This window comes from Brachyhypopomus gauderio, chromosome 3, assembly GCF_052324685.1.
Source record: "Brachyhypopomus gauderio isolate BG-103 chromosome 3, BGAUD_0.2, whole genome shotgun sequence".
NCBI lineage: Eukaryota > Metazoa > Chordata > Actinopteri > Gymnotiformes > Hypopomidae > Brachyhypopomus > Brachyhypopomus gauderio.
The window spans coordinates 31,068,280-31,095,323 of record NC_135213.1 but is presented as its reverse complement, the minus strand read 5'-3'; the positions used below and the strand labels follow the sequence as shown (position 1 = coordinate 31,095,323).

The 27,044-nt window shown below is 42.0% G+C and overlaps 1 protein-coding gene and 1 long non-coding RNA gene across 2 annotated transcripts; one reads left to right on the top strand and one right to left on the bottom strand.

The window, feature by feature from the left end:
* Positions 1-84: 84 nt before the first annotated feature.
* Positions 85-22,437, top strand: pitpnb (phosphatidylinositol transfer protein, beta). The gene is made up of 12 exons (XM_076997594.1): positions 85-202; positions 2,881-2,911; positions 6,649-6,794; positions 7,212-7,303; positions 7,482-7,489; positions 8,037-8,108; positions 8,410-8,493; positions 10,806-10,883; positions 13,770-13,880; positions 14,787-14,909; positions 15,907-15,984; positions 19,852-22,437. Exons 1-11 carry the CDS (start codon positions 183-185, stop codon positions 15,952-15,954), a joined length of 813 nt encoding a protein of 270 aa, XP_076853709.1. The 5' UTR covers positions 85-182; the 3' UTR covers positions 15,955-15,984; positions 19,852-22,437.
* On the bottom strand, positions 4,617-6,316 carry LOC143509159 (uncharacterized). Its single transcript, XR_013129597.1, has 2 exons — positions 5,995-6,316; positions 4,617-5,152 (listed from the first exon to the last, which is right to left on the bottom strand). It is a non-coding gene; the product is annotated as an uncharacterized LOC143509159 (long non-coding RNA).
* Positions 22,438-27,044: the final 4,607 nt, after the last annotated feature.

Sequence of the window (27,044 nt, the reverse complement as noted above, 5' to 3'; positions counted from 1 at the left end):
AACAACAGAAAAACTAACTGAATAGCCAAATGACTTTTGCATCTCCATTTTCCTACCAGAAAACTAAACTATAGTACGAGTCAGTCATGAAGCAGCGTGTTCTCTACACCAGGGATAGGGGGCATGTTGGAAACTGTAAATGACGTCAGAGGTGTTGCGCAGCCGCAGCTGCAACGTCGAAAATGGTGCTCATCAAAGAATAGTAAGTGTAATATTCTTTCAACTGTTCTTTCTTGTTTATGAAATGCTGTTTACAATATAAACCGTGTCGCATAAAGTTGTGTAACGGTTTGGATACTGTTCAAAGTTTCAGAAACTTTTTGGTAAGTTGACTAAAAAGCGCTTAATGTTAATCAGGATGTGGCTTGGGTGTATTCAACAAGCAGCTTGTCTTATGCTTGGCCTACCGGCTTTGACAGCAAATCAACTTTCGAGAGTTATACCCACGGAGAAAAAACTGCAATAATATTTCACATTATTAAATATTAACATAAATAAACATTTAAGCTAAACAGCGTGTGTATTATAACAGCAATACTGAGGAGAAAAGAGGCTTGTTTTCCTTCCCAAGTTGTAGTTTCACTGTGTGTCATACTTTCCAGTGAATGGTTGGAAACTTTAATGAACGACTTTACAAAACAGGGAGGGGGGAGAAAATCATAGCGGCGGTAGTTTAACTTCGTAAATGAGTTTCGTGGAGAGGGAACAACGACGAGCAAGTTTATTACACCTGTGGCACAAACGGGAAGCGATGCAGCCGTGTTGACTACACCGTGGTCCGCCTGCTTGGCTCGCCTGTTGAATGACGGCGCAAGTGAAACTTCGAAACGAACGAGTGAATCATTTTGTGGAGACGATAGTGCTGAGATACAATCTTAAATAGCGATATTTAAGGTGTCCTCGGGAAACATCTTTACATGTCCAGAAAACTTTGTCAGTGAACTTGTGTGGGAGTCTGCTTTTAAGAGTCATTAAGTTGCCTCTCAGAACCACAGGCATGTAGGAGCACGCGTCCCTCCAGCAGAATACTGTATCTTTATGATTTTAGGGGTTGCTACTTTGTCACACCAAGGAGGACTACTTCAAAGATCAATTTAAGGTTCAGTCAAAAAGCAAAATATTTACATTGATGAGCTTTACTACTGACAAAACAAATAAACAAAACTAATGAGATTTTGACTTGTAAAATAACATGATGTTTTTCATTAGCCATAAAGTGATCCATGAGTTTGATTCACTAGCTTTAGAACCTGCTGACCCCAGGTCTGCTGTCTGTAAGGGTGATATCACCCATGATTGACCACAGACATGTGTTAAGTCATAAAGGTGTCTTGAGCAAAGATTGTTGTTGATGACACTGCACATTTGGTGATCTTGGAAAGTCTGTTAAGTCATTTTATAGTCTTATAGTTTCTATAGGTTTGCTTTTATAGATTTAAGAGTTCTGTCTTGAAACCTGCAAAAACTTGACAGTGACAGGCACATCCTGTGTACTAGCTACTTCCGGTAGAGATTATTGTGCACTAAAATAATAATAATAAAATGTATAGTCTTAAGAAGACTTAAACATTATTTCGGTTGATGTGTTCGGTGTGGTGTGTTCACATTTGTATTGTCTTACATGAGTGGTTACCATAACCACATCAGTCCTCAGTAGGGAAATACAAGACCTCACTAAGAAGTAACCTTGAACATTCACTCAGACTATAGGTTAATGAACAAAATCTCAGCTCTGCAGTTGATGCAGTCACTAGCGTGTGCACATTGGATGCTGAATACAGTCCAAGTGTCTTATTGAGCATCTTTATTGAATTCATTCTGGCACTTACTGAGTTATTCGTTGATTATACTCTACAGAATCTTTACTGGTTCATCAGTGAGGCTGTTTAAGCCCTTAATCTGTGTATAGAGTTAGACACACATGATGATATTGCATGCCTTCTGATCTGCGGTTTACACCTGGAGTGGTACTTCCTCCTCGTGAGATTAATGGAGCAGAAACAATGAGATCATAACAGTAGAGATGTACTTGCAATCTCCTGCCTATCAGCTGTGTGGTCTCATATCAAAATCCCTGTCAGAACCCCCCCCCCCCCCCCCCCACACACACACACACACACACACACACACACACACACACACACACCAGTCTCCTACCACTAGGAAGCCTCGTTACGAAACTACCTTGTCGCCGATGACCGTCTGTCAGGCGTAACCTAATATGGCCCCGGCGGTGTTTATGTGTGTAAACCTGCAGCTTTGCCGGGGCCTAATCTGCCGGTTTATGGGAAGCCGACTGTTTTAGCTCCTGACTGTAGTGTGCGCTAGCTGTGACGGGCGGTTCTTGAGTAACTTCCCTCAGATGTGTGAGCTTGTGTGTTGTCGCTCCCTGCGATTCCAGCCTGTCTGTGGCACGAGGAGCAGGTTCACGCCCTCCAAACCTGCGGCTGTTGTTCAGGGTTCTTCTGCTCTGCTGTAGTTTTTCCATGTCTTTTTTTTTTGCCTTTTGCTTTGCTGTCTGGGATTTATCAGCTGAAGCATCCAAACAGTCAACTGTAAGGGCTAGATTAGGCTTATGGTTCAATTAGCACATTATTCAACTTATCCTTATACAGCTATGTAAATTTTCATGTGCATTTTAATTCATTTAGGCCTAATTAGTTTCTTGATCAGGTAAAGTTGCTTTATCAATGAATAGATGAGTATTAGAATTCTGTGGTCCTTTGGAAGGTTACTTTACCTGAGTCTGCTTTCCTTGTAGCAAATATCAAATAATAATTCCAAATAAAATTAGTCAAATAATAAACGTTGCCCCAGGCATTAGCAAAGTGGGAGAGGTTCCCTGTTTATTTAATGGACTTAATCTGTTCTTCTTTGCAGTCGAGTTGTCTTGCCATGCACAGTCGAAGAGGTGAGTTTTTTTTTTTTTCCCTGTATATGACCAAGAACATTCGAACAAGTAAACATAAACCGCTGTCAAACGACCCGTCAAGAACACTGAGTACTCACTGATTTTGCAGTGTGCTGCTGTGCAATATCTTTGTTCAGTGTTGTGAAACCATTCACTCCCCAATTCGACATATATGGGCATGACATTTCACAAGCACCTTAGGTAGCCGTTAATCCCGACGCAGTGTCCTGCATGCAGTGATGGCTAAGTTACCTTGAGAAAGTAATCCGATTACTGATTACTGATTACTCCTTTTAAAAGTAACTTAGTTACGTTACATATTACTTGATTTTAAAAGTAACTACGTTAGATTACAAGTTACTTTAGTAGTTACATTCAGCAGCAAAATAAATTTTTCCAATAGGCTACTCACTTTATTGGCAGTGCATTTTTAACAGTAACAATGTATTGAAGCAGGTTCGGTAACCGAGGCAGAAACTGCTTAATCCAAAAATCCCGAGGAGGGAAACTTTATTGATAACGCAACCCTGGCGCGCGCAGGCTCCGCCCCCCAGTGTCACTTAAAGGGCAAGACTCGCCGTGAGGAGTAGGAGTCGCTACAGTATCTCCTGACATTACGTTTGTGTACCTGCGCGGTATTATTTGTAAATTTATTTGTAAACGTAATACAAGCGAACTGGGGTGGGTTTCCCGAAACGTTCGTAGCGCCAAGTACTTCGTAACCTCGTATGAAACGTACGAGGTTAAGAAGTACTTAGCGCTACGAACGTTTCGGGAAACCCACCCCAGTTCAGTCAGACAGCTTGTGAAACGAAATACCATTACAATTTCAAGCATTTTAAAGTAGGCGACGTTAGTCAAAATTCCAGCACTTTTCAAACGTGGAACACAAAGCAACATTAAAATTCATCAGGTAAATGTTCCTTCCCCTGTTTTTGAGGGGTGTTTCTTTATACTACTACATATCGTTACGGGAGGACACTGCACAGAATGACTTGTAAAACGTGCTCGCGCTCTCACAGGGTCGCGCGCAGCGTGCGGAGTCGAGCGCTACGGTCAGACGCAAAAGTAGAACTGAGCCAAGAAGAAAGCAAAAATATATATTTTACTAGGGAAAATATAAATAGTAACGCACAGTTATTTGGATAAGTAACTTTAATCTGATTACTGGACTGGAAATAGTAGCGCGTTATATTACTCGTTACCGAAAAAAGTGGTAAGATTCAGGGGCGTTGCCTGGGTATGTAAAGATCCGGGGCTCAGCCCAATTATATATATATATATATATATATATATATATATATATATATAGTAATATATATATATTACAATGCGTACCCTGATATATAATGTTTAACACTATAATATGGAGTTTTTTTTTTTTTTAACAAATGGTGCACAAAATCTGCAGAATGACTGTTGGTGACCTAAAGATAGTGAGCTTGTACTAAAGGACATGGACCAGGTATATTCCATTAGTAAATCCATTCCTCAATAAAGTATGCAAATCAGTATGTCAACAATGGATTTCATGCAACTGTGTAATAATGTAAACAATTCACTTGTTTCTAAATTGTTCTTTTACCGTTTGACACACAAACAAATAATTGAAAGAAACATTAATAATTATTAGTGCTAAGGGGTCTACACAATTAATACTCTTTAAGAATTACTTATTATCTATCCTGTATGTTTTTGCACAGTCTTTCTTCTCCTAACCTGTTCTTTCTTTAGATCAGTCCAGTCCTGATCAGTTCATTTCAGGTCTCTCCACATTTCATATTTCCTCTCTCTCCACCCTCTCTTCTACCCTGTTAAATAGTAATTCAAGAAAGTATGCTTAAAATAAAGCTGGAAACAATATTTTAAATACAAAAGACTGTGCTAAAACAAACTACATCTGGCATTATTTTGCTAGTCTTCATACTAAAAACATGTGTATTTTATTAATAATGTGTTTATTAGACATTGTTTTCCATACCACTTGTATTGTCTTCTCCCATCTCCCATCTCCTCTCCTCTCCAGTTCTCTCCTCTTTCCTCTCTTGTTGTCTGTTCTCCTCTCCTGTTGTCTGTTCTCCTGTTGTCTGTTCTCCTCTCCTGTTGTCTGCTCTCCTCTCCTGTTGTCTGTTCTCCTCTCCTGTTGTCTGTTCTCCTCTCTAGTCCTCTCTAACACTTCAAATTCCTCAGGTTGTTCTAAGTCACTTTGCTTTTCTCCCTCTTCTGTACTCCCTTTCTTGTCTGTGGTATTAGGAAATAAATTACACCACAATACTTGAGATTTGAACAAACTCTAACAAACCCTAACCCTCAACTATTAAAAGTAAATTATTTTTTGTGATATGCTGTGCTGTGTAAACTCAATAAAGGATTGTTTATTAGCTGATCAGCTGGCTCCAGTGGAAAACACACAATTTTAGGGCAGTGACCAGGGTTAAGAAACTGCTTTAAACTACCATCATAAAGTATTGTATTAAATTCTGGCTATCCACAACGTCTACCTTCTAGCTAACTAGTTAGCTAAATTGAATTTCATTCATTATAGCTTACAGTCCTACAATCCTAAATTATTAAACACAATTTGAAAATGAAATAGTTATTAGCTTATCAGGTATATCAGGGCACGTTGAACATACTAACTATAACTATAACTAGCTATAACATAACTAGCTATATAAGTTTTTTTTTCCATAAACCTTCACTACCTAAGCTACCTAGGTTAACTATCTATGTCGGTTAACTAACTAGGTTAGCTAACTAATTCCGAAGCTGACTAGTGACAAGCTGCATTTTATTAAGCACACAGTGGGTTTGATCTGTGTTTTGATTCGGAGACGTGTGTTTTTAACCAGCTATCAGATAGCTCCACAAACAATGTCATCACAGTTTACATAGTTCACTACCGTTACCTTTCTCCAAAATGTCATCACAGTTTACATAGTTACCTTTCTCCACAATGTCATCACAGCTTACATAGTTCACTACCGTTACCTTTCTCCACAATGTCATCACAGTTTACATAGTTCACTACCGTTACCTTTCTCCACAATGTCATCACAGTTTACATAGTTCACTACCGTTACCTTTCTCCTTGAAAAAACGCCGTATATCCATTTTCATTCACCGTCAGCTACCTGCAACCTGCTGCCAAAAATGGCTAGAGCGCATGTGCGCTCCCCCACGGGGGTGGGGGTGGGCTCTCCTCCGCGCCCGCAAAACCAGCAAGCTGATTGGCTGTTTCTCCTGAAAGGCGGAACTTTATCCTTGAAGCGGCACTGTGATTGGCGTTAAGAGATTTCCTATTCTCACAGCAGCACTGGCCTCCTCATTAATAATACAGCTGAGCGAAAAGGTTCGGGGCTACGGGATAATCATTCGGGGCTGAAGCCCCGGAAGCCCACCCCAGGCGACGCCCCTGGTAAGATTAGAGTAACGCGTTACTAAGTAACGCGTTACTGACATCACTGCCTGCATGACCTGGGCATGCTAGGTCCCATCAGTCTGGGTGCTCGGGAGCCTTTTTGATATCTAAAGAGTGCAGGTCTGACCTGCTTTTTGAGTGCATGAACCCAAAATTTCCCGGCACCACGTGCTATTGGACCATGCACCGTCTACCTGTGGTATAAACACTTACAACCTGATACTCGCAGCAGCATGAAGCCCAGTAATAGCATAGGGTTCATAGCATTTTAGCAAAGTCTTCTTTTTTGCTATATGAATGACTCTGTCTGTCTTAGTACCAAGTGGGGCAGTTGTACTCGGTGGCGGAGGCCAGTAAAAACGAGACGGGCGGAGGCGAAGGCATCGAGGTGCTGAAGAACGAACCCTATGAGAAGGATGGAGAGAAAGGGCAGTACACACACAAGATCTACCATCTCAAAAGGTGTGTGTTCCCACACTTGGACGCCAGTTTCACTGGTTTCACTTCTTCGAGGGCTGTTAACCAATCACTGCCATCCGATGTCATCAGCATGCACAAACTCATCCCACTGCTAAGTCGTTTCAAAATGCCATCCAGCATATGATGTTGTCATGGTAATGTATTCCATAGCTTCATATTCCTGTTCAATAATAAAGAACAATTATGAAATGTTTTAACCCAATCTGCCTGTGTGTTTGAGGACTGTGTTGGATATATTTATGCATCTCTAGGCACCCAAATTCAAAATGTTCTTCCAAATTAGCTGCACTTCTAGGAGTAGATCACCTGCTGTCCAGCTTGGCATTTCAATTCAGTGGTTCGAATGAAATCCCTGATTTACTGGTAATATTTGGTTATGTGCTCTTTCTGTAACTACAGTAAAGTTCCTGCCTTTGTGAGGATGATCGCCCCCGAGGGCTCTCTGGTCTTTCATGAGAAGGCGTGGAACGCTTACCCCTACTGCAGGACAAGTAAGTCCTTTTTCTTCAGTTGTTCCTGCTGGGACAGTAAAATGCCCCCTGCTATAGTCCATAATGGCATTATATATTTTTCAAACGCTGCCTTTTTTTTAAATGATACCTGACTCTGTGCCATCCTATTTCATAACAATGTTTTTTGTCTTTTGCATGCTTCATCCGTTGGCCTCAGTTGTAACGGTATGTAAACTGTAAAGATATTTTTAAAATATGTATTTTTGGTGTAATAAAATGTACTTGATTTTCCTTACCATGATGCAGAATGTACATCACAGTATTTAGTTACCAATAATTCAGGTATAAATTATTTTGTTTAATACAGAAAAAAAATTCTGAATGCAACATGGCATGAGGGCCAGTAGTCTGTATTTGAATAAAATCACATTTATGAAGTAAATCCCATACTGAGTATGACACTCAACTAATGCTATCTAACGATATAGAATACATTTCTAATTTAAGTTTTGGCGCCATCTACTGGACTTGTGTGTTACTTCTTTTTTCTGTTGCTTGCCTCAAGTGCTCAGTTTTGACTGGCTAATTGCCAGTCGCCTTCAAGCACTATTACAACAATGTTTTTATTTATTTATTTATTTATTTTTATTCCATTGTTAATAACATTGAGAATAGAGGTATTATTTTATGATTGTGAAAAATACTAATTCTCTTGGTACAGTGGTATTATTGTATTCAGCTTATTTGATTATGGTTGCTATGCCTGTTCTAGAATGAATACATGAAGGATGACTTCTTCATAAAAATTGAGACGTGGCATAAAACCGACCTTGGATTAGACAATGTGAGTCAGTGTTTATACATGTGTGTGCATATGTTGTTTGAGTGTGTTTTGTGTGAGCTTTTTAGCTTTAAAGATGCTAAACATGGATATTACTGTTATGAGTTCTGTGCGCTTAATTACATTTTCTTTTATGTTGTATGCCTTGTATGTGTGTTAAAGTCACATGCCTGCTTTCTTTCTTGTAAACTGACTATTCAAACTGTATAGCAGTCTTAGTTAACACTGTGCCTTTGTCAGTTGCCATTTTGAGCGGTCCAGGTCACACTCGTGTATCTGATCCAGCTCATGTTTTGAACCACAGGTTCACAAGCTGGACAGTTCCATATGGAACACAACAGAAGTGGTTCCCATCGACATTGCGGACGTGTGTCAAGTAGCGCCTATGGTAAGTCCCGCCCTGTAGTTACAGGTACGCTGCCGCCCGGAGACACTAAGCTCATCCTTCATTATACACAGCCCTGTTTCAATACAGCGTCCTGTGTCGACACACTGCCCCTAAGGTCTGCAACTTGCAACGAATTGGGAATTGATCTCCAAAGATGATGCCATCTTTGTATCTGATTATAGTGGCCATTTAAACATACATGAACAAGCTCAACTGCTTTTCTGGATTCTTTGTGAAGTATCTGCAGTTTTGGCCCCTTGCGACTAATCTTCATACGCAGAACATATTTCTGAAGAAATAGTTTAAGGATAAGGGTGGATGTCATGGCAGAAACATCATGGTATATGTACATGTTTTTGTCATGCAAATTTTTTGGAGTTTTTGAACAATTTGCTCTGAAAAGCATGATGTAATGTACAGTAATTAATCATGTAAATGATAACATGGTGTCACACTGACTACCTCTACTTTGTGGTAATGTGTGTTACTACAGAAGCACTATACAAACACAGTTTAAGATGATGTAAGTATCTAAAAAAGATCTTTAGTTTTTTTTAAAAGGTAAGCAATTGGTAAATTGTAAGGCTATGTAAGAAGTGCAGTCAATGTCAGCATGCCCCTTTCTGCCCCCTTGTGGTAAATGGCTGTAATAATTTTTTTATCATTACATTATAGTACAGTAGATTATTTACTAATTTCTGTATTATTGTGGAAACTGTTATTAAATAAAATTTAATATCACAATATAAAATTTTTTTCACATTTCTATATAATAGTTTATATAGTGATTCTATTACCTTTCTGTTGCTGAACAAGCATCATGATCTGGAAGGTGTCCTCAGAATTTAATTGTTGGTTAAACTGAGAGTAAAATGTCTGCATTTTGACCTTTTTAAAGCAAAACATTTTTCTAATTATTGATCTGTAAGAGGAGATGAGGGTGAAGAACGCTGCCTGTGCAAACAGTCCTATCAGAAATTTGTTTAATTGGCTTATGGATTTGCATATAAAATTCATTTTTTTTTTTTTTTGTATCTAGCATGCATTCTCCATATTTTCATAGTTGAGCTGTGAAACAAAGACGGACAGACCTAAACAAATGATGAAGGATGCAAATATTGTAGATGTTTCTAACTCAAAAACTAATTTCCACATATGAATGCTGCACGTGTAGTGTTGACCAGACTACAGAAAAGTTTATGTTGCTTGTGAAAAGTTGTTGTTTTGGCGATTGTGTTTTCTTATGTAAGTTTATGAATACTTGTTTCTCCAAATGCCCACTGTGTGGGGGGGGGGGGGGGGGGGGGGGGGAGTGGCTGCCTTTGGCAACAGTGCACTAATGAACTAGTATTCACCATAGTTTCTTGAACTGTGTCTGTGTGTGTGTGTGTGTGTGTGTGTATGTGCGTGTGTGTGAGTTTGTGTGAGTATGTTCTAGAGAGAGTCTCTGAGGTATCCTGGCTGCCTGTGTCTGAGGGCCTTATCAGGCACTAGCCTCAGGCATGGCTATAGGCATTGTGCTGGGAGCCTGCAACGATGAGTTAGTTAGAGTAATTAAGGCTCTGCAGCTACACACACACACACACACACACACACACACACACACACACACACACATACAGAAGCTCTCTCCTCCGCTTTGCATGAATTCACACCCAGCCTCATTAGTGCACAGTCACGCATTGTCCTCCAGACAGTGCATTTGGTATTAAACAGGCCAGTTTACTCTGTGTGTGCACGTGTGAGTGTGTGTATGTGCACGTGTGTGTGTGTGTGTGGGTGTTTGTGTGTGTCTTTACTGCTTGTTTGCTTCTCTGTGTGCAGCAGACCAGTAGTGCTCCTGTTTGGCTTCAGGCACATCATGATTTATTTACAATTGCGGGGCCCTGGAGGTGCACTTAAAATTAAAGGCTTTTCGTCCATTTATTTTAGGTGTAGCTTTTCCACCTCTCTACCAGTTTATTAAAAGGAGTTTCTCTGAGTGTGTGTGGGTGTCCATCACACACTCTGTCTCTCTTCACTTCTTACTTCCTTACTTGTGGGGACTTTAGCGCTGCTGGATCCTTATTTCACAGGGGTTAGTTTTGTGTGTGTGTGTGTGTGTGTGTGTGTGTGTGTGAGAGAGAGAGAGTTCTGATTCCAGCTCAATGCTATGGGGAAGATGGGACGGCTCAGCCCATGTGCCCTAGTCCCCTTTTACTGATGTAGTCCTTCTTAATGTTGTGATTGGTTATGCTGTGAAAGGGGCACTTGTGGTGCTGACGTGGGCTCGGGTACAATGACGCTGAGGCAGGTTTGTTCTGTGTGTGTAGGATTACAAACCAGACGAGGATCCCACCACCTTCCAGTCCACCAAGACAGGCAGAGGACCACTGGGGCCTAACTGGATGGTAAGCTGTGTGTGTGTGTGTGTGTGTGTGTGTGTGTGTGTGTGTGTGTGTGTGTCATCATCAGGAGCAGATAGTATGAGACCTGATGAAATGCAGTCGCAGTTTTCAGTCGCAGCAAAGTTCACTACCAAAATGCTGCCCACTGTGTCACCTCTTTTCGTAGTATGAGAGAGAGAGAGTGTGTGTGTGTGTGTGTTGCTTTTACATGGCTGGTCCACTGGTCCTGCAGTACCCATGCACTACTCGCCAACCACTGTAGTACCCAGTTTACAGTCACAATGATGAACAGGGTTATGCATCTGCCACTTTTTTTTTACTCTACTACCTCTGTTAACATATTAAGAGAGAAAAGGAAGGAAGATTAAAAACAGAGATCATTCTCTCCAGGACAACAAAGCTGAAAACAGGTGGTCATGTGATCGGGGTTCACGCCGCACCGGACAGCAGACGCGCGTCTGTCAGCCAAGACTGAACAGGCCTTTACAAAAGAGGAGAAGGGTGCATGGGTGGAGGTGTTGGAGGACGGGAGGAGGAGGTGTAAACCTGGCTGAAGGGGGAGGTTGGTGGAGAACGTCGCGACGTGCGGGAGAGGGGGGCAGTGCTGTGTGACTGTGCTCTGATGAAGATAAATCACTTCTATCCAGTCTCTAATTGAGCCTAATACGAATCAGTGATTGGAGCAGACGAGGCTCATCTTGTTATGGGGTGTGTGTGTGTGTGTGTGTGTGTGCTTGCGTGTGCGCACGCATGTGTGGCGGCATACATACTTATATATATGTGTGTGTGTGTGTGAAGGAGAGTGGGCATGAATTATTGAGCAAGGTGAGCGTTTATGACAAACTGTAAGAGGTTTAGCTGCTCACCGTAAAGATGGACATTGATTTGCTGCCTATTTGAAAATTAGAAATGGCCATCCTAGACACGCACACACAGGAAAATGTTTTCCAGAAGTGTGCATTCTTGTTTTAAGGGTGTCTAAGCTCAGCTTGCTTGTCTGGGTTGTTGTAACCTGAAAACAATATCCAGTTAAAGCTAACATGGTGTTGGCCTGCAATCCTCTAGCTGCACTTTAAAAGCGGAACTCTCTTATGAACACACACTTAAGTTTGAGGAAGTCAATGGTGTGTATCAGGCTGCACAGGTACGGTCCTGTTAAAAGCTGCTATATAAATGAAAGCAAGTAACGATTTTTGGCCTTTATGAGCAACTAATCCAAATCAGATACCAAAACTACAGCATGTGATTGCATCCCTGCTTGTGTGTGGATATAGGAGGTCACATAAAGTCATATCCACAGATAGAACAACGTGAACCTGTCTGGCCTGCTCCTGTCTGTGTCACACCATTGTGAAGCAAAGGTTAAAATACCAGGTTGTAGGCTTACTCGACTAAAAGCCAGTAGCAATATTTGAGATTCATAAGAAATGCCTTCAAAACATTGCCTGTGTCCAAATTATTTATACCAGTTGAGTTCAGTTTATACCAATGAGACAAAGGTTGAGTATGTAACAAAGAAACATTAAATGATGAAATGATATTTGTACTGATCTTGTACTGTACTTGGAGAGATATGGGGTTATATGTGAATTATACAGAGCCACAGCAGTGTGTGCATTCTTTAAATCCCCATGTTTGAAGTACTGAAGCACCTGGGTCTTTTTGAAAGAATCTCGGTTCTCTATAGCAATCTTTAAACCTGACTTCACCATTGAAAACTTTCTCCATTTTCATGAGGTAAACTTTATACACCCAGGCCTGCCAAAACTGGCCTAGAAGCTCCTTCAAGTGACAACTTCGCTATGTTGTTAATTAGATCACAACTCTTTTTAAGGCCTAATATAAAATTGAGGCTCAATCTTGCCGCCTCCTCCCTGGCGCTCCTGAGTGCGGGAGGAGTCGTCTATCTTGCTCCGCACACATGCTCCCCGCTCGCTCCCCTTCTGCGGCGCGCACCGCGCTCTCCTTTGAGCCGCGTCGTCAATAAAGCCGCCCCAGGCCGCCTTTCATCCGCCTTCAACTCCACTTCCCCCGTTTTCCAGCGGCGGGAACTTTTCAGTCTCGGTTTTTCTCGCCGTCTCTGGGTTTTTTTGTGCTCTTTCTCGCTCTTTCGTACTGACTGGAGCGTCAAAAGAAACGACGTGGTCGCTGATGGGATCCGCGTTTTTCCCCTCAGAAAACTCAGAAAATGGGGGGAGGGGAGTTGGGGGGGAATCAAATGATTAATTAAGCAGGTGTCCTCGGATTGCAGAAATGAAAAGAGCGCCAAGCGTGCACGCCGGTCCTCGATGTTAATAATGTAAGTTGACCTGCTGCCGAAAAGCGATTAGCGTGTCACTTTCGTTGTGTTTTATCTCCGGCGCGGGCCGCAGAGGCAGCTGTGTGGCTGCGAGCTGTCTCGCTTTACCAGGGCGAGTGCAGCAGGGTCGCGCTAAATCGCCAGTTTCTCCCAGTTTCTCCCGTGTGCTCCTCTCCTTGTCTCGCAGTTGTCTCGCGGCCCCACTCAGCCCTCCGCATCCGCCGCTCACGAGATGAAAGTGCAGAAGCACCCTTTCAGACTCTGAGTGCCTTTTCCCCCACGCTGTTTTTTATCATCTTCCATTCCAAAACATTATGCTTTAATGGACTTCTAGTGCCATGCTGGAATAAGATTGTTTCAAGACTTAGGCCTATTTTTTTCGGGGGGGTTGTCTCTTTTTAGATTCTCCACTTGTAAAAGTTTATGGAATAATTAGTTTCACTGGCAAGCTTTTTTCACCAAGTTTGAAAACCCTTTCAAAACAGAGGTCGATATTCTTGTCTTATGTTAGATACTGTTTTTGGTATATCCTGCTTCATGCCGGTGTGCGACAGCCTCTTAAAAGCTTCTGTTTTCATGTGAAATCCCAGACCGAGCTGGTTAATAATCCCAAGAGCCCGCATATGTGTGCCTACAAACTGGTCACGGTGAAGTTCAAATGGTGGGGCCTGCAGAATAAAGTCGAAAACTTCATTCACAAGGTAAGCAACACATTTATGTTCATGGGAGCTGCTGCTCACACCAAATCATAATCTCTATAAGAAAAACAACAGCTGTGTTTGAAATGGCCTACTACATACTCAAAATCAGTATGCAACATGTGACCAAAATGTATTTTTCCTTGAGCTCCCACTTGAGTGGTGTACTGTATCCCATCATGTAACAGTGGCAGCAAATCTTTACCAAATCAGTAGGACCCTTGTACGTTCACATGACCTCTTATTTTTACTTGATTCTGCCACATACAGTATAATGCATACTAACACGGGGGCCAATTTCCAGTGTACCATATGTAATGACTGCAGTAAGATTCATATAGTATGTAGGCTATTTTGAACAGATCGATATCGAAAGCTTGGACTAGGAAGGGATTATGGAATAGCAGCTGTAACATGGTTGTGTTGGGAAGTCCTACCAACAGAAAAGGCTTGTGAGGGAAAAACCTCTTCAGTATGTTGGTCCCAGACTGAAGCGTTGCTTTCCGGATCGTAATGGTTTTATTTGCAGTATTTCTACTGGAGTCGTTGTTAGGCTGTTTCTTCATCTGTATGTCTGTTACTTGCCATTTCTTTCCACTGGGATCTACGTCCTGTTTTCACCAAGCTGCTGACACAAATATAGTTTTCCATGGTTACTATTGTTATTTCCTGTCATAGAATAACTGTTAAGCAGTTCTGAGAATTATTATGCAGTTTTATTGTTCATCTTTTAAAAGAGAAAACCTTGCAGATTTGTGGACTGGAAACAAGTTTAAAATTAACCTTGCACAAAAAAAGACAGTAGCTGTCTTGGATCTGTTCTGAAATGATGAACCTGTGTCATGTTAAGGATGCTGTCTGGTCTTTCTCAAATGAAATGCAATAAACTGCATGTCCTTTGTCCTTCAGCAAGAGAAGCGAATCTTCACCAACTTCCACCGACAGCTGTTCTGCTGGATTGATAAGTGGGTGGACCTCACCATGGAGGACATTCGGAGAATGGAAGATGAGACACAAAAAGAGCTGGAGGAGGTACATACACACACACACACACACACACACACAGTTACTTTCGCTCGCTCAAATAGACATTTGGCAGTTATGAAGACCCAGCCACATAGTACTTTTGTATTATTGATGGTCAGTAATCTGTTTTGACCAGTGATGATTCTGACATATAGACAGCAGTGATATCACAGGTTTGAACCAGAGAAACAGCAGTTGGTTGTCTCGGCAGTTTTCTTATTTGATCTGTCTGTTTGCCAGTAGGATAGCTCTTTGCCAAATATCCTGTCCTCTGGAGTGCTCTAGTTACCACATTCCACATTTCATTTTGTATTGACTGTTTCTTTGTTTAAAGAAAACGGAAAGCAGTTCTCTGTCATCTGTGCAAAGTGGTTTATGAATTTGAAAGTTACCTGACTTACGATTTACATAATAAGTCCAAATAAGGTTAAGAAAAACCTTAGAAAACCTTGCTGTTGTCCTGCATAATGTCCTGCATAATGCATAACCATCATGGGATGCTTATAAACATAGTCATACAGGACTTCCCATTTCTCAGTAAAGACTTTGACAGTTACATTAATGAAAGTATGATATTTCTGAATGTTACACACATTACCAGTAATACAAATGAGGCAGACACGAAGACCCAGCATTCACTTAACAAGTATTAAACTGTGCTTTAACCTTTCCTATAATCATGCATATATCCCTCATTTTACAAATCATTTTATGCAATTTTTCTCCTTTTACACATTTTACGTATGATGCTAAAATTCTCTGATTACCACCATTCAGTACATATATCTGCTAACACAAACCAGTAGAAACTAAAGCATCTTTAATTCCTCCCTTTCTGTTCTGTGTAACCACACCCAGGATCCCTCCTACAGAACATGCGTTCCACTCGTATTATTCTGCAGTGCATTCAGAAACTTTCACAGCAGCTGCTCATGTTGCTGGTCGCCGTGATGAACCTCTAAATGCTCTGGGTCTTCTAAACCGCTGACTCTGGTCTTTCTAGATGCGTAAAAGGGGTTCAGTACGAGGCACAAAGGCTGCGGAGGAGTAACTGCCTTGGATTTTTTCGGAGTAATGCGGCGTAAGTTCATCCAACAGCTCGACGCACCCGCGCTCACTGCAGGCCGCACTGACACTCGCCACGCATGACGGGCCCTCGTCCGCCCGGGCTGCTTTACACGGGCTCTCTCAGGCACAGCTCACTTGAGAAGGTGTGTGTGTGTGTGTGTGTGTGTGTGTGTGTGTGTGTGTGTGTGTGTGTGTGTGTGTGTGTGTGTGTGTGTGTGTGTGTGAGAGAGAGACTGTGCACACGTTTAACAGAAGGATTGTTATTAGGGGGAGACATTGCTGTCTAACACATAATTGATGACATCATTCACCCTGAGCCCCAGGTTATAATAATGAAGTTATGCCATCAGAACAGTTTGGTATAAAGTAATTACAGAATAATGGTTTAGGAATAAGGACAGTTTCTGCCAAAAATCTAAATTTCTTAATCATGCCATTACGCCAATTGTTATTGATGAATCAATTCCAATTTGCGCATTAGTAATAAGTAATGTAGCTAACAAGCAATTGAAATATTATCACTAGGGCTGTGCATTTCTTCAGACCTGAATGCATCTGAGGGCCCACCGTGAATGTGGAAAATGCATGCTAGATATAAAGTGCTTTTCTTTTACTAAATTATTCTGAATCATATCACATAGTTCTTTTGACTTACTTAATCATACTCAGTTTGTGTGGTCTATACACTGTATAATGAGTATACAGTACTATCAACACATTTAAAAGCTTTGTTAAGGGGGTTCTAATATTCTTTATTAACAGAGTATTAGTATGTTGAAAGTTTCTGTACTAGTGAGCGTAGAGATCTTAAAGGCCCAGTTTAGTTTTTATCTTTTGTTATTTATGTATTTTAAGCAATAAGTTATGTCAAACTTATTGCTTAAAAAAATCAACCCCATAACACCTTGTACTTGTCTTGCCAACCTGTAATTCTGTGCCTAGCAGTACAGAGGAATATTAGAAGTGTGTGAGCAGGCTGTGGCAAACCCCTTCAGTAGTCCACATGCCCGGTGCACTGATAAGAGGATACAGTGGGGGGGAAAAGTGTGGAGTATGACTGTTTGAGGTTGTGGGCAGGTGTCTTTTATACTGATAAGTTTAAACGGGTGCCATTAATACAGTTGATGAGTGGAGTACAGAGGAGCCTTTTAAAGAAGCTGTTACAGGTCTGTGACCGCCAGAAATCCTGCTTGCTTGTAGGTGACCAAATACTTTTTTTTTCCCCCCACTATAATTTGCAAATAAATTATTTAAGTCAGACGATGTGATAAAAAAAAAATTCTCATTTTGCCTCTTAGTTGAGGTCTACCTATGATGTCAATTACAAGCCTCTCTCATCTTTTTAAGAGGGAGAACATTTCCCCCCCACAAAGTGTGAAGGGGCTGAAGTGAAGGGAGGGAGGTAGAGCACAGAGGGAGGTAGGGGAGAGGGAACTAGGGCACAGGGAGGTAGGGCACAGAGGGAGGTAGGGGAGAGGGAACTAGGGCACAGGGAGGTAGGGCACAGAGGGAGGTAGGGGAGAGGGAACTAGGGCACAGGGAGGTAGGGGAGAGAGTGAGGTAGGGCACAGGGAGGTAGGGGAGAGAGTGAGGTAGGGCACAGGGAGGTAGGGGAGAGAGTGAGGTAGGGCACAGGGAGGTAGGGGAGAGAGTGAGGTAGGGCACAGAGAGGTAGGGGAGAGAGTGAGGTAGGGCACAGAGAGGTAGGGGAGAGAGTGAGGTAGGGCACAGAGAGGTAGGGGAGAGAGTGAGGTAGGGCACAGAGGGAGGTAGGGGAGAGAGTGAGGTAAGCACAGGAGAGGTAGGGGAGAGAGTGAGGTAGGGCACAGAGAGGTAGGGGAGAGAGTGAGGTAGGGCACAGAGAGGTAGGGGAGAGAGTGAGGTAGGGCACAGAGAGGTAGGGGAGAGAGTGAGGTAGGGCACAGAGGGAGGTAGGGGAGAGAGTGAGGTAGGGCACAGAGGGAGGTAGGGGAGAGAGTGAGGTAGGGCACAGAGGGAGGTAGGGGAGAGAGTGAGGTAGGGCACAGGAGAGGTAGGGGACAGAGTGAGGTAATGCACAGAGGGAGGTAGGGCACAGAGAGGTAGGGGAAAGAGTGAGGTAGGGCACAGAGAGGTAGGGGAGAGAGTGAGGTAGGGCACAGAGAGGTAGGGGAGAGAGGGAGGTAGGGCACAGAGGGAGGTAGGGCACAGAGGGAGGTAGGGCACAGAGGGAGGTAGGGCACAGAGGGAGGTAGGGCACAGGGGAAGGTAGGGGACAGGGGAAGGTAGGGGACAGAGGGAGGTAGGGGACAGAGGGAGGTAGGGCACAGAGGGAGGTAGGGCACAGGGAGGTAGGGGAGAGAGGGAGGTAGCTCAGAGCTCCCAGGTCGAGGAGGGTGGTTTGACTCACATTTGATAATATTGAAGTGAATATTGTTCCAGCTTCCAAATAATCATGCACTCAGTGCTTTCTCCTTCTGTTTTCATTTAACAGCAGTTTCCAGTGTTTGTCAGAGTATATGAATTAAGTGAGGTCTACTATACAGGGCATTATTGTCTTAGAGTCAGTCACTCAGGTTTGCAACCAAGCTGGTTTTTTAGGACTGTGAGACCACCAAGTGTTTACGTAGTAAACATCTTTCTTTGAAGATGAAACCTGAAAGCTTTATTATCTTTGATTTTGTTTATATTTTAATCAAGAAATAGTTTAATAATCATAGCTGGCACCGGGTACAGTAAACATTATCATGCGGTGTCTCATGCTGATGCAGTTGAAGCAGCTATATCTCTTTAAACAATATTGCTTCACCCATGGCACTGAACACACTCTGGTTTGTGGTTTATGGTTGCTGATTGCGCTTTTCATGCTTTTTGAAAAAGTTCCTTCTGGAGTTGTTGATGCATTCTGAGGGAATGCAATATTTGGCTGCCCTTATGTAAAGCAACAACACAGAGTGAGATGCTGGAAAAGAGTAGACATGGAAATGCTGAATACTGGTGAGAGGGCTGGATGAACCAGTTTATGGTGATGGGACATCCCTTCTGAAAGAAATGTCTGTGCGATACCCGTTTGTGTGTGCAGCACGCTAAAGTCATCTGTCCACTTGGCCGCAGTCCTAACACATAAAGTGTGTGTGTGTGTGTTCATGTTTCAAGATGTTTCTTGAGGGCTCATTAACATACAAATGGAATTCTGTACTTGAAATACACCTGTGCCATGATTGCAAATGAGGAATTGCGTTGAGGGGGAGGGAGGCGGAGTTTGGCTGCAATGTTAGAATATTCATTGGTTCTGTCTACCATCTCTGCTTACAGCGAGGCTATTTTTGAACAGTTTGTCTGTTTACGAATTCCAATATGGGCCCATCGAATTCAGCAGCTAATTGGCTGTTTGAAGTTGTCAAGTTTCAGATCCTTAAGTGAAAGCACTGGTTCTCCTATATAATTGGTAGACAGAATTGAAACTTTGTTGAACTGGGTTTGTTGAATTTGATTAGTTGTAAGATATTTCATACTGGGATTACCATCCATAACTTGAAATTTATCTTAAACGTTCTGTTATTTATCCTTGGTTTACGGTTGGTTATTTTGGTGGAAAACTCCGCAAACAAATTTCTTTTGTAATTTTTATGCAGATGTTAGACACCACAATGCACATAGGAATTCCCTCACATGGTCGTGCTCACACTGCCGTTTATGCTGGTGCTCTGAAGCTGGATAAACTCTGCCAAACTAAAGACTTTAACTGACCTGCCTGAGCCAAAACTAACCACCGTTAACAGTAAACTAATGTTTCCGCTTCATCTGTTGGTGTGACCCTTCAGCTGTCGCACCGGCGCTCTCCAATATGGCGTCCATCTTTTTGTTTAATGGCTTTTCCTCTACACTTCCTGTGTGTCAGCTTCGCAAACACGGTGGAGTGCGAGGAACCGGTGCTGCCGACGTCGAACGAGACCACCTTCCCAAACCCGACCGACTGCCATGACGACAGAGACGAGCAGCCGAAGGCCGGCGTCCATCTGCGTGCCACAGTCAACGGCCTCTTGCCAAAATCAGGAGAAATGTTATAATTGATCAAGCCATTGGACCAGCTCCACACTGACCCAGTCTGTCTGTTTCAAGTAAAGAAGCAATGTTTTCATCACTAAATGCCTTTATCACAAAATGGCTCAGCAACCAATAGCAGTCCTACCCCTCTCTCTCTCTCTCTCTCTCTCTCTCTCTCTCTCTCTCTCTTTGTTTGAGGTATGATTATGAAGGGACCATATTTTCTTAAGTAAACATTCTTTTGGTGTGACTCTCTTCTTAACTTCAGCCTGATGAATCTTCAGGTGTCTCTTGCGTGTTAACTCCTGACCTCGCAGCTTCACCTTGAAGTAGGTTCCTATTGCAATATTTAGATTTGCATTCTTTCGTTCTTTCTTTCTTTTTTTTCTCTCTCTCTCCGTTGAACAGTTGAAGCTGTTTTCGGAGGCTTCCCTTCAGGGCAGGGTTGAGCTTGTCGATTTGCAGTTCTTCTCCTGTCTTTTCCTGCCTTGGCCGTTGCTGCGAGATAATCCCTCACTTTTACTCCAAAGTGCTCACCCATGCACACGAATGCGTTCAAATGAACACACACGCACTCACGCATAGACACACGCAGTCCCAGGTGCGAATGCCTTCACAGTGACGGGTCTTTCATGAGGTTTATTGGGGCAAATCTGCACAGGTTGTCAGTCACTGCTGGCATTGTTTCTTGCGCTTTACTCCACGTCTTCTTCACAGGTGTCTTTTGAAAGAGCAGTGTGAACGTCTTTCATGCTGGTGCTTACCAGGTTCATGCCCGTCATCCTCTCACACCTGATTCTTCCACCTGTCCCATGCAACTCCTCGTCATTGCTGGTTGTTTTGTTAAGCAGTTTTTGGTTTTATTATGAATTTGCCCTTAACGTGCTGTCCAAGATTAGTAGAACTAGAAAGTTAGCTTGTCTTTCAAACAGTCCTCTGTCTCTCTCTCGCGCGTGCCTTATTTGGTCCCTATTTGCATGTTTGAGTCTGAAAGATCATATCTTCACTTTTGTTTTTGTTCAAACGCCTTTTTCCAAAAGTTCTTTTTATTATTCTATGTATTGTGGACTTCCTGAAAGCTTTACATGCACTAAAATTGCCAGCTTTTAGTTTCCAAATGGGGTATTAGCCTCCCAGTTTGTAGAGCCATTTTCTCAGGGGTTACGTTTTCATCCTGAATTCTGATATTAAAAACTTGCCCTCTTCATAGTTCAAGTTTCCCTCAAGTTGCCTTAAAAACTGTAAATCCTCAGAGCATCCGTACCTACAGCCTGCCAACTTTGATGTAAGTTCGGCCTGGTACTGTTATTGCCTCAACTTGTGTTTGTGAGCGTGTTGGAGAGTGCACTGCAGTCCCTTTTTATTTAATTTCATTTATTCCACACTAAAACCACATTGCCTGTCAACAGTGATCAAGCACTCTCCACCCACAAGGCTGGCTGATAATATTCTAATGGAAAAACACAAATGCTTAACAGTGGTGCAATTCTCACTATTTCATGTCTACGTCCAGTCCTAGAAAATGTGGGGATGGGCGCAATTTCAATTACTGGGAGTGGGAGGACTTTGTTGGATAAGAAGTCATATATTTAGGGGAAAATGCAATAAATACTCTCTGCATTCCACCTTAGCACTGGACACCTTAAATAAGCACCGCAGCACCGGGGGCTTTACATATATATATTATATATATATAAATACCAGATATAAGATATACCAGGTACACGCACACAAGTTAGACATATACAACCTACATACTCAACAGAGCTACTCCTTTCTCACGTAACAGTTGGAAAACTGTTTAAGTTTACAGTTTCAATGAGTTTGCATCCACCAAATGGATGGATTCCAAGCTTCCTCTGCCGAGTTGAAAGGTGTTTAATCTGGATGACGTAACGGTAATGGACAAAGGGCTCCTGTAGAGTACGTAAAAATGTGGATTATACGTGTGCGCTGCAGACAGTGGAAGCCAAAACTCCACAGCTTGAGGCCTCGTGATTCTGTATGTGGTTCCATTGATTGTATTAAAATACTTATCTTCTGCTTTTAAGAGCTTTGATGCCCCCAACCATTGAAGCATTTTCACTGAGGTGACACTGCTATATGGCTGTGATGCCGCCCAATGAAAGTTAATCTGGAAGCATTTTACATTCTTCTGTTTTCAGCCCAATCATAGTTGTAGTTTGTCAGTATGTATGCTAATCAACGAGCTTGTGAGTGTAATTGTGCATTTGTGGTGATGAAAGCTTGCTCACAATTATGTGATTTACACTTTTCTCCTTCAGTTTGGTCCAACAAAAACAATAAATTGTCCAATTGTTACATTTCAACAGAAATAATACTGACTGCTTTCTCTCCAACTACCCTTTGTTTACATATGTTTACTGTTTGTTTATGTATGTGTACTTTTTGGTTTTAATAAAGCAGATGTAGTAAATTAGCAGGTCTGTCATTTGTTTACTCTTTTTCTATGTAAAGAAATTTTTTTTTTGGATTTTTAAATGTGTTTATATGGATCCATTGTAGTTCTGTCAGTCCCTAAAAGAGAGAGAGTTTTACCCATTGTTTTGTGGTTAAATATAGCATATAGTATATTTTGAAATTAGTAACGTAAAATGTGTTTTCTTGATGGCATCAGTCATATATTGGTGTCAGAAACACATTGCATCATCCCAACATCGCAAATTGAAATTGTATCATATTGTGGTAAGACCTAATGTTTACAACCCTAGCTGTGTGTAGACTCAGACTTTACTGTATGAATGCACACACTCCAACCAAAAGTGAGTCCTGGTGCATATGCCAGACTGCAAGCTAGAATGTTTGTGCACATCCAGAGTCCTCAGATGTGATGTTTGTAGCTGGCAAAGGAAGATGTGGGAATCGAATTAACATGTAGTCATGATGCATATGCATCTGATTGGTCTTCTCTCACTGAAAAGCCTGTAGATAAATAGAGGAAGAAATATGTTCATCACCCATTTTATTAAAAACTCCCTGTAGTGCCGTTAGAGATTACGGCCCATCTGTTAATCATCATCTAACTTCATGATGGGTCAGCATCTGACCAGATTACGCTTGTTGGCTGGATATTTATGGGCAGAGCAGCTCTCAGCCCTGCAGTGACACTGCTGTGCCTCATACAGTCACATCAGCACAGCACACGCTATCATGTTTGCCACTGCTATATTGAGAATGGACCCCCAGCCAAATTACCAGGTGAAAAACTGTCCAGCAGTGAACTGGGTTGAGGCTGCCTGACAAGGAGCACACTCTTCAAATCCTGCAAGATTGGAGGCCATATCTGTGTTGTACATTCAGTGTTTGTTTGGTGGTCTCATTTTTATTGTTATTAGAGGCTTATATGCAAAATTTCAAATTATATATATATATATATATATATATATATATATATATATATATATATATATATATATATATATATATAATCAATGTAAATATGTGCAATTCCTGTTTAAATTTGTTGGCATTTAGAATACACTTCTTTTCTTTTGTGGTGTGTTTGTGTGCGTGTGTGACCTCCGCGTGCAGCCGTCTCTGGGAGATCTGGGGCCAGGAAAGTCCAGTTGAGTCGACACACAGTGCACAGGAACAGAATCCCGTCTGCCCTTCCAGATATCCTGTTGGCTGGTTGCTCAACTTCCCCCTCTGGCTGAGGAAGAATAGTCACATGAGTGACCACACGGAAAGTGGGCTATCTCTAGCAGCACAGACTTTCATTTGGTGAGGTTTGTTTTAAAATACTGTTTCTAAATGAAGACCGAGGGGAGGGAGGCTGAACACACCCAGTGTCCGTTTGCTTTTCTCAGGTCTCCAGGATGTTGACTATTTTTGCCAGGTTGAAGTCGGAACATTCTAACTCTACAGCGCTGTTTCTTAAATAGGGTTTTATACACAAATATGTATGTGTTCTGGAATCTTAGAAGGGATGTGCCACCCAGTGAAACAGAAGAGACAGAATTGGTGCTTTTGACTTATTCTATTGGTCAAAACAAGTAACAGCAGATTGTTTTTATCCAAGCCAGGGTGTTTAATAGCATTCATATCAGCTCAAGGGGAGCAGAGTCTCTGTATGCAGGCCGGAGGTCGTGCCCCCGGAGTGGCCGGGGGAACCGGACTTGCGCAGGGACACCGGTCTCCCGTGTGCCATGCTGTTATTTCTGGCCTCTTGCACCACAGCTGTGATGTAAAAGGCACACTTCCTCCTTCCTACGCATCAACACTGGCTAGCATCAGGCCCCAGAGAATCCCACTTATGCCTTCCTGCAGAGAGGAAGCCAGAGAAAACTGAAGAAAAGTGTTTTTTGTCTTTATAGAGTGTAAACCTCAGACAGTAATGTTCTGAAATTTTGGATTTTTCACATCATTACAGGGTTTGAGCATCATTCTCCAAACGCACATGGTCTGCATATATCAGTTAAATAAATAACATTCATCATTCAGATATTGTGTTGCAGTCAAGTCAGACACCTTGGTGCTGTGCAATCAGTGCAAACAGTGTATTTTCTAATATCTGACATGGAGGGTCTCCTGAAGCCGTAAACAAGGGTTCGGCCAGAAGAGAGGAGTTGCGCAAGCACACGCACACTCACCTATCCTCTCTCTCTCTCTCTCTCCGCCCTCATCCATGCATAACCGCTTTCCTCTGGATGACAGATGCTGCTTAACCCCCATGGCCCGTGGCTCTGAAATGGTGGCTCTTGACTGACAGGATTGGAGAGGACTCGGAGAACTGCGACTGGTTTCCCCTCAGCGCAGGAAGCCATTTCCTGAAAAAAAAAAGAGGGAAGGAACCAACCCAGTGGGTGTGACCTGTAGGGTGATGTATGCATCGGGGGACAGGCTGAATCAAAGCACGCTAACATCGCTGCCTGACCACTGTCTTGTGCCTCTGTCAGGGTTATTAAGACAAATGGGAGTTAAAAGCCCATCAAATGAGGGATGTGTTTCCTGGCGGAAGAAGTTGAGGAGGTGGGGGGGGATAGAATCTGAAATTGGGTTTCGTTAACAATTGAGGGAATGGGATCTTTCCGCAAGATGCCCTTAAAGTCAAACATCAATCCAGCAACAAAAAATAGATATATAAATGTATATTTATATTTATAGGCCGAAAAGGAGCTGGATGAACGTCTTCTTGGATATTCGAAAATGTTGTATGCCACTGTCTGCCAGACAGTCAATTTTGAGTGAGATTGTATTGAGTCTTGCTTTTTATGTATGCAACCTTGGTTGAGGTACAGTATGTTCTGAGTTATAAAATATGTTGATTAGGTTTTATTAGGCGTTAGGTTTTATTTGGCTGAATGAAAAATATTTTTTTGAGAAATGTACCTGAGATTTAGCATGAAGATGCCTTGTTATAGTCTGCTGTGACATCTGTTGACATGGCAGGATGGAAATTATTTCTTGTATTAGTTTTTTTTTGCCACTATGTTATCTCCTCAAGGCAAGTTGGCATGACATTTAAGTAAACTTGCAAATGAACATTTCAAACAGCTTTGAAGACTGCAGCCCTTAGCGTAGCCTTCATCTCCGATGCCTGCTGATTTTGGCATTTATTCGTGTAATTTGCGAACCTTATCAAAAACAAACTGGCCGCCGCATTTTCATTTGTAAAACAAATGAAAAAAACGTGATTTTTTTCAGCATATATATTGTAACAATGTTTGACATTTATTTATTTACATTTTTACTTTAATGTATGGACCATATAGCTAAGCAAGCTGATAGTCCTTTGCTGTATTCTTGGATCAATCAAGAATTATACATAGAATGTTAAATAGAAATATAAAAAATAAATATAAAGCATTCTATTTATAAAATAAATAGAATGTTTATGGCAGCACATGACAGTGCTTCTATTTACTGTGCCGTTGGGGAAAGACTTGCAGGCAGATGCTACTGCTACTGTCTCCTGCTGGTAACAAGTGGCTGTGTTTGACAGCAGTGCTGTGGCCTTAGGCGGGAGGTGTAGTGCAGGTCGCGGGCTGCTCTCCACTGGGCTGCATCATTAGCTTAAAGTGACTGGTAGGCACACTCTAGGCCACGAAGAGGCTTCATTTGGACACCTTGTCCTCTCTCTCTCTCTCTCTCTCTCTCTCTCTCTCTCACACACCCACACTTTTCTAGGTTATAGCCATAGTGGGTGACACAACTACAGTAGGTAATTTTCCAAACACGACAGATTATGGATAAGTGGCCGTCTAGCACTGTTTTCTGCACATGTTCAATCATGTTGTTTGCTAATTAGACAATCATTGCAAGGAGCATGTGGCCGAAAACCTTAAAGAAGAAGCAACTCGTTGCATATTTCATACTTTAGTGCAGCTAATGCTTGTTACCTGAACTATTCTGTCACACATGGATGGTATGCTTATTGGCAGAGTAAAAAAAACTGACACAACCTTTTTGGTGTTGTAGTGTTCACAATTGAATCTATCTAAATGAAGATAAAGTCCATCAATGGATATATCTAAATGAATACAAAATGGGTTCATTCTCAACGAAGGCTACTTCTACACTCGATGCAAGAATATCGGTATCCTAAAGCAACTATCAGAACGGGGCATGAGTCGGGCAGATAAAAGATCCGTTTGGCCTCTTTGCAGTATGTTCCCCATGTGAACGCTAGATGGCACTGTGTCTGTTTTGCAGACGCTCCACTGTGAAGTCATTCTGGAGGCTTTTACAGACAAGTCTCCTGGGAGCTGAATTTAATACCCCAGCTCTCTCAGAAAAGAGGCGAACGCGATCAAGCCCAAAATTTGCTGTTGAGCTTCCTTAACAGATTCCGTTAGAGTGCGTTATAGAGGGTATTCATACTTTAGCAGGACGCAATCTGAACAGAGAGAAAAAAAGAATTGCCAGAACTTATTGAGCATGTGACACAGGCCTAATATAGATTTTGCCCCTTATTTCACTTGCAATTGTATCTGTTCTGCGGTACGCCACATCTTCGCAAACATCGACTGAGTTGGCCAGAACTAGCCTATAATGATTTGTTTGTTTATTATCAATTCATTTATT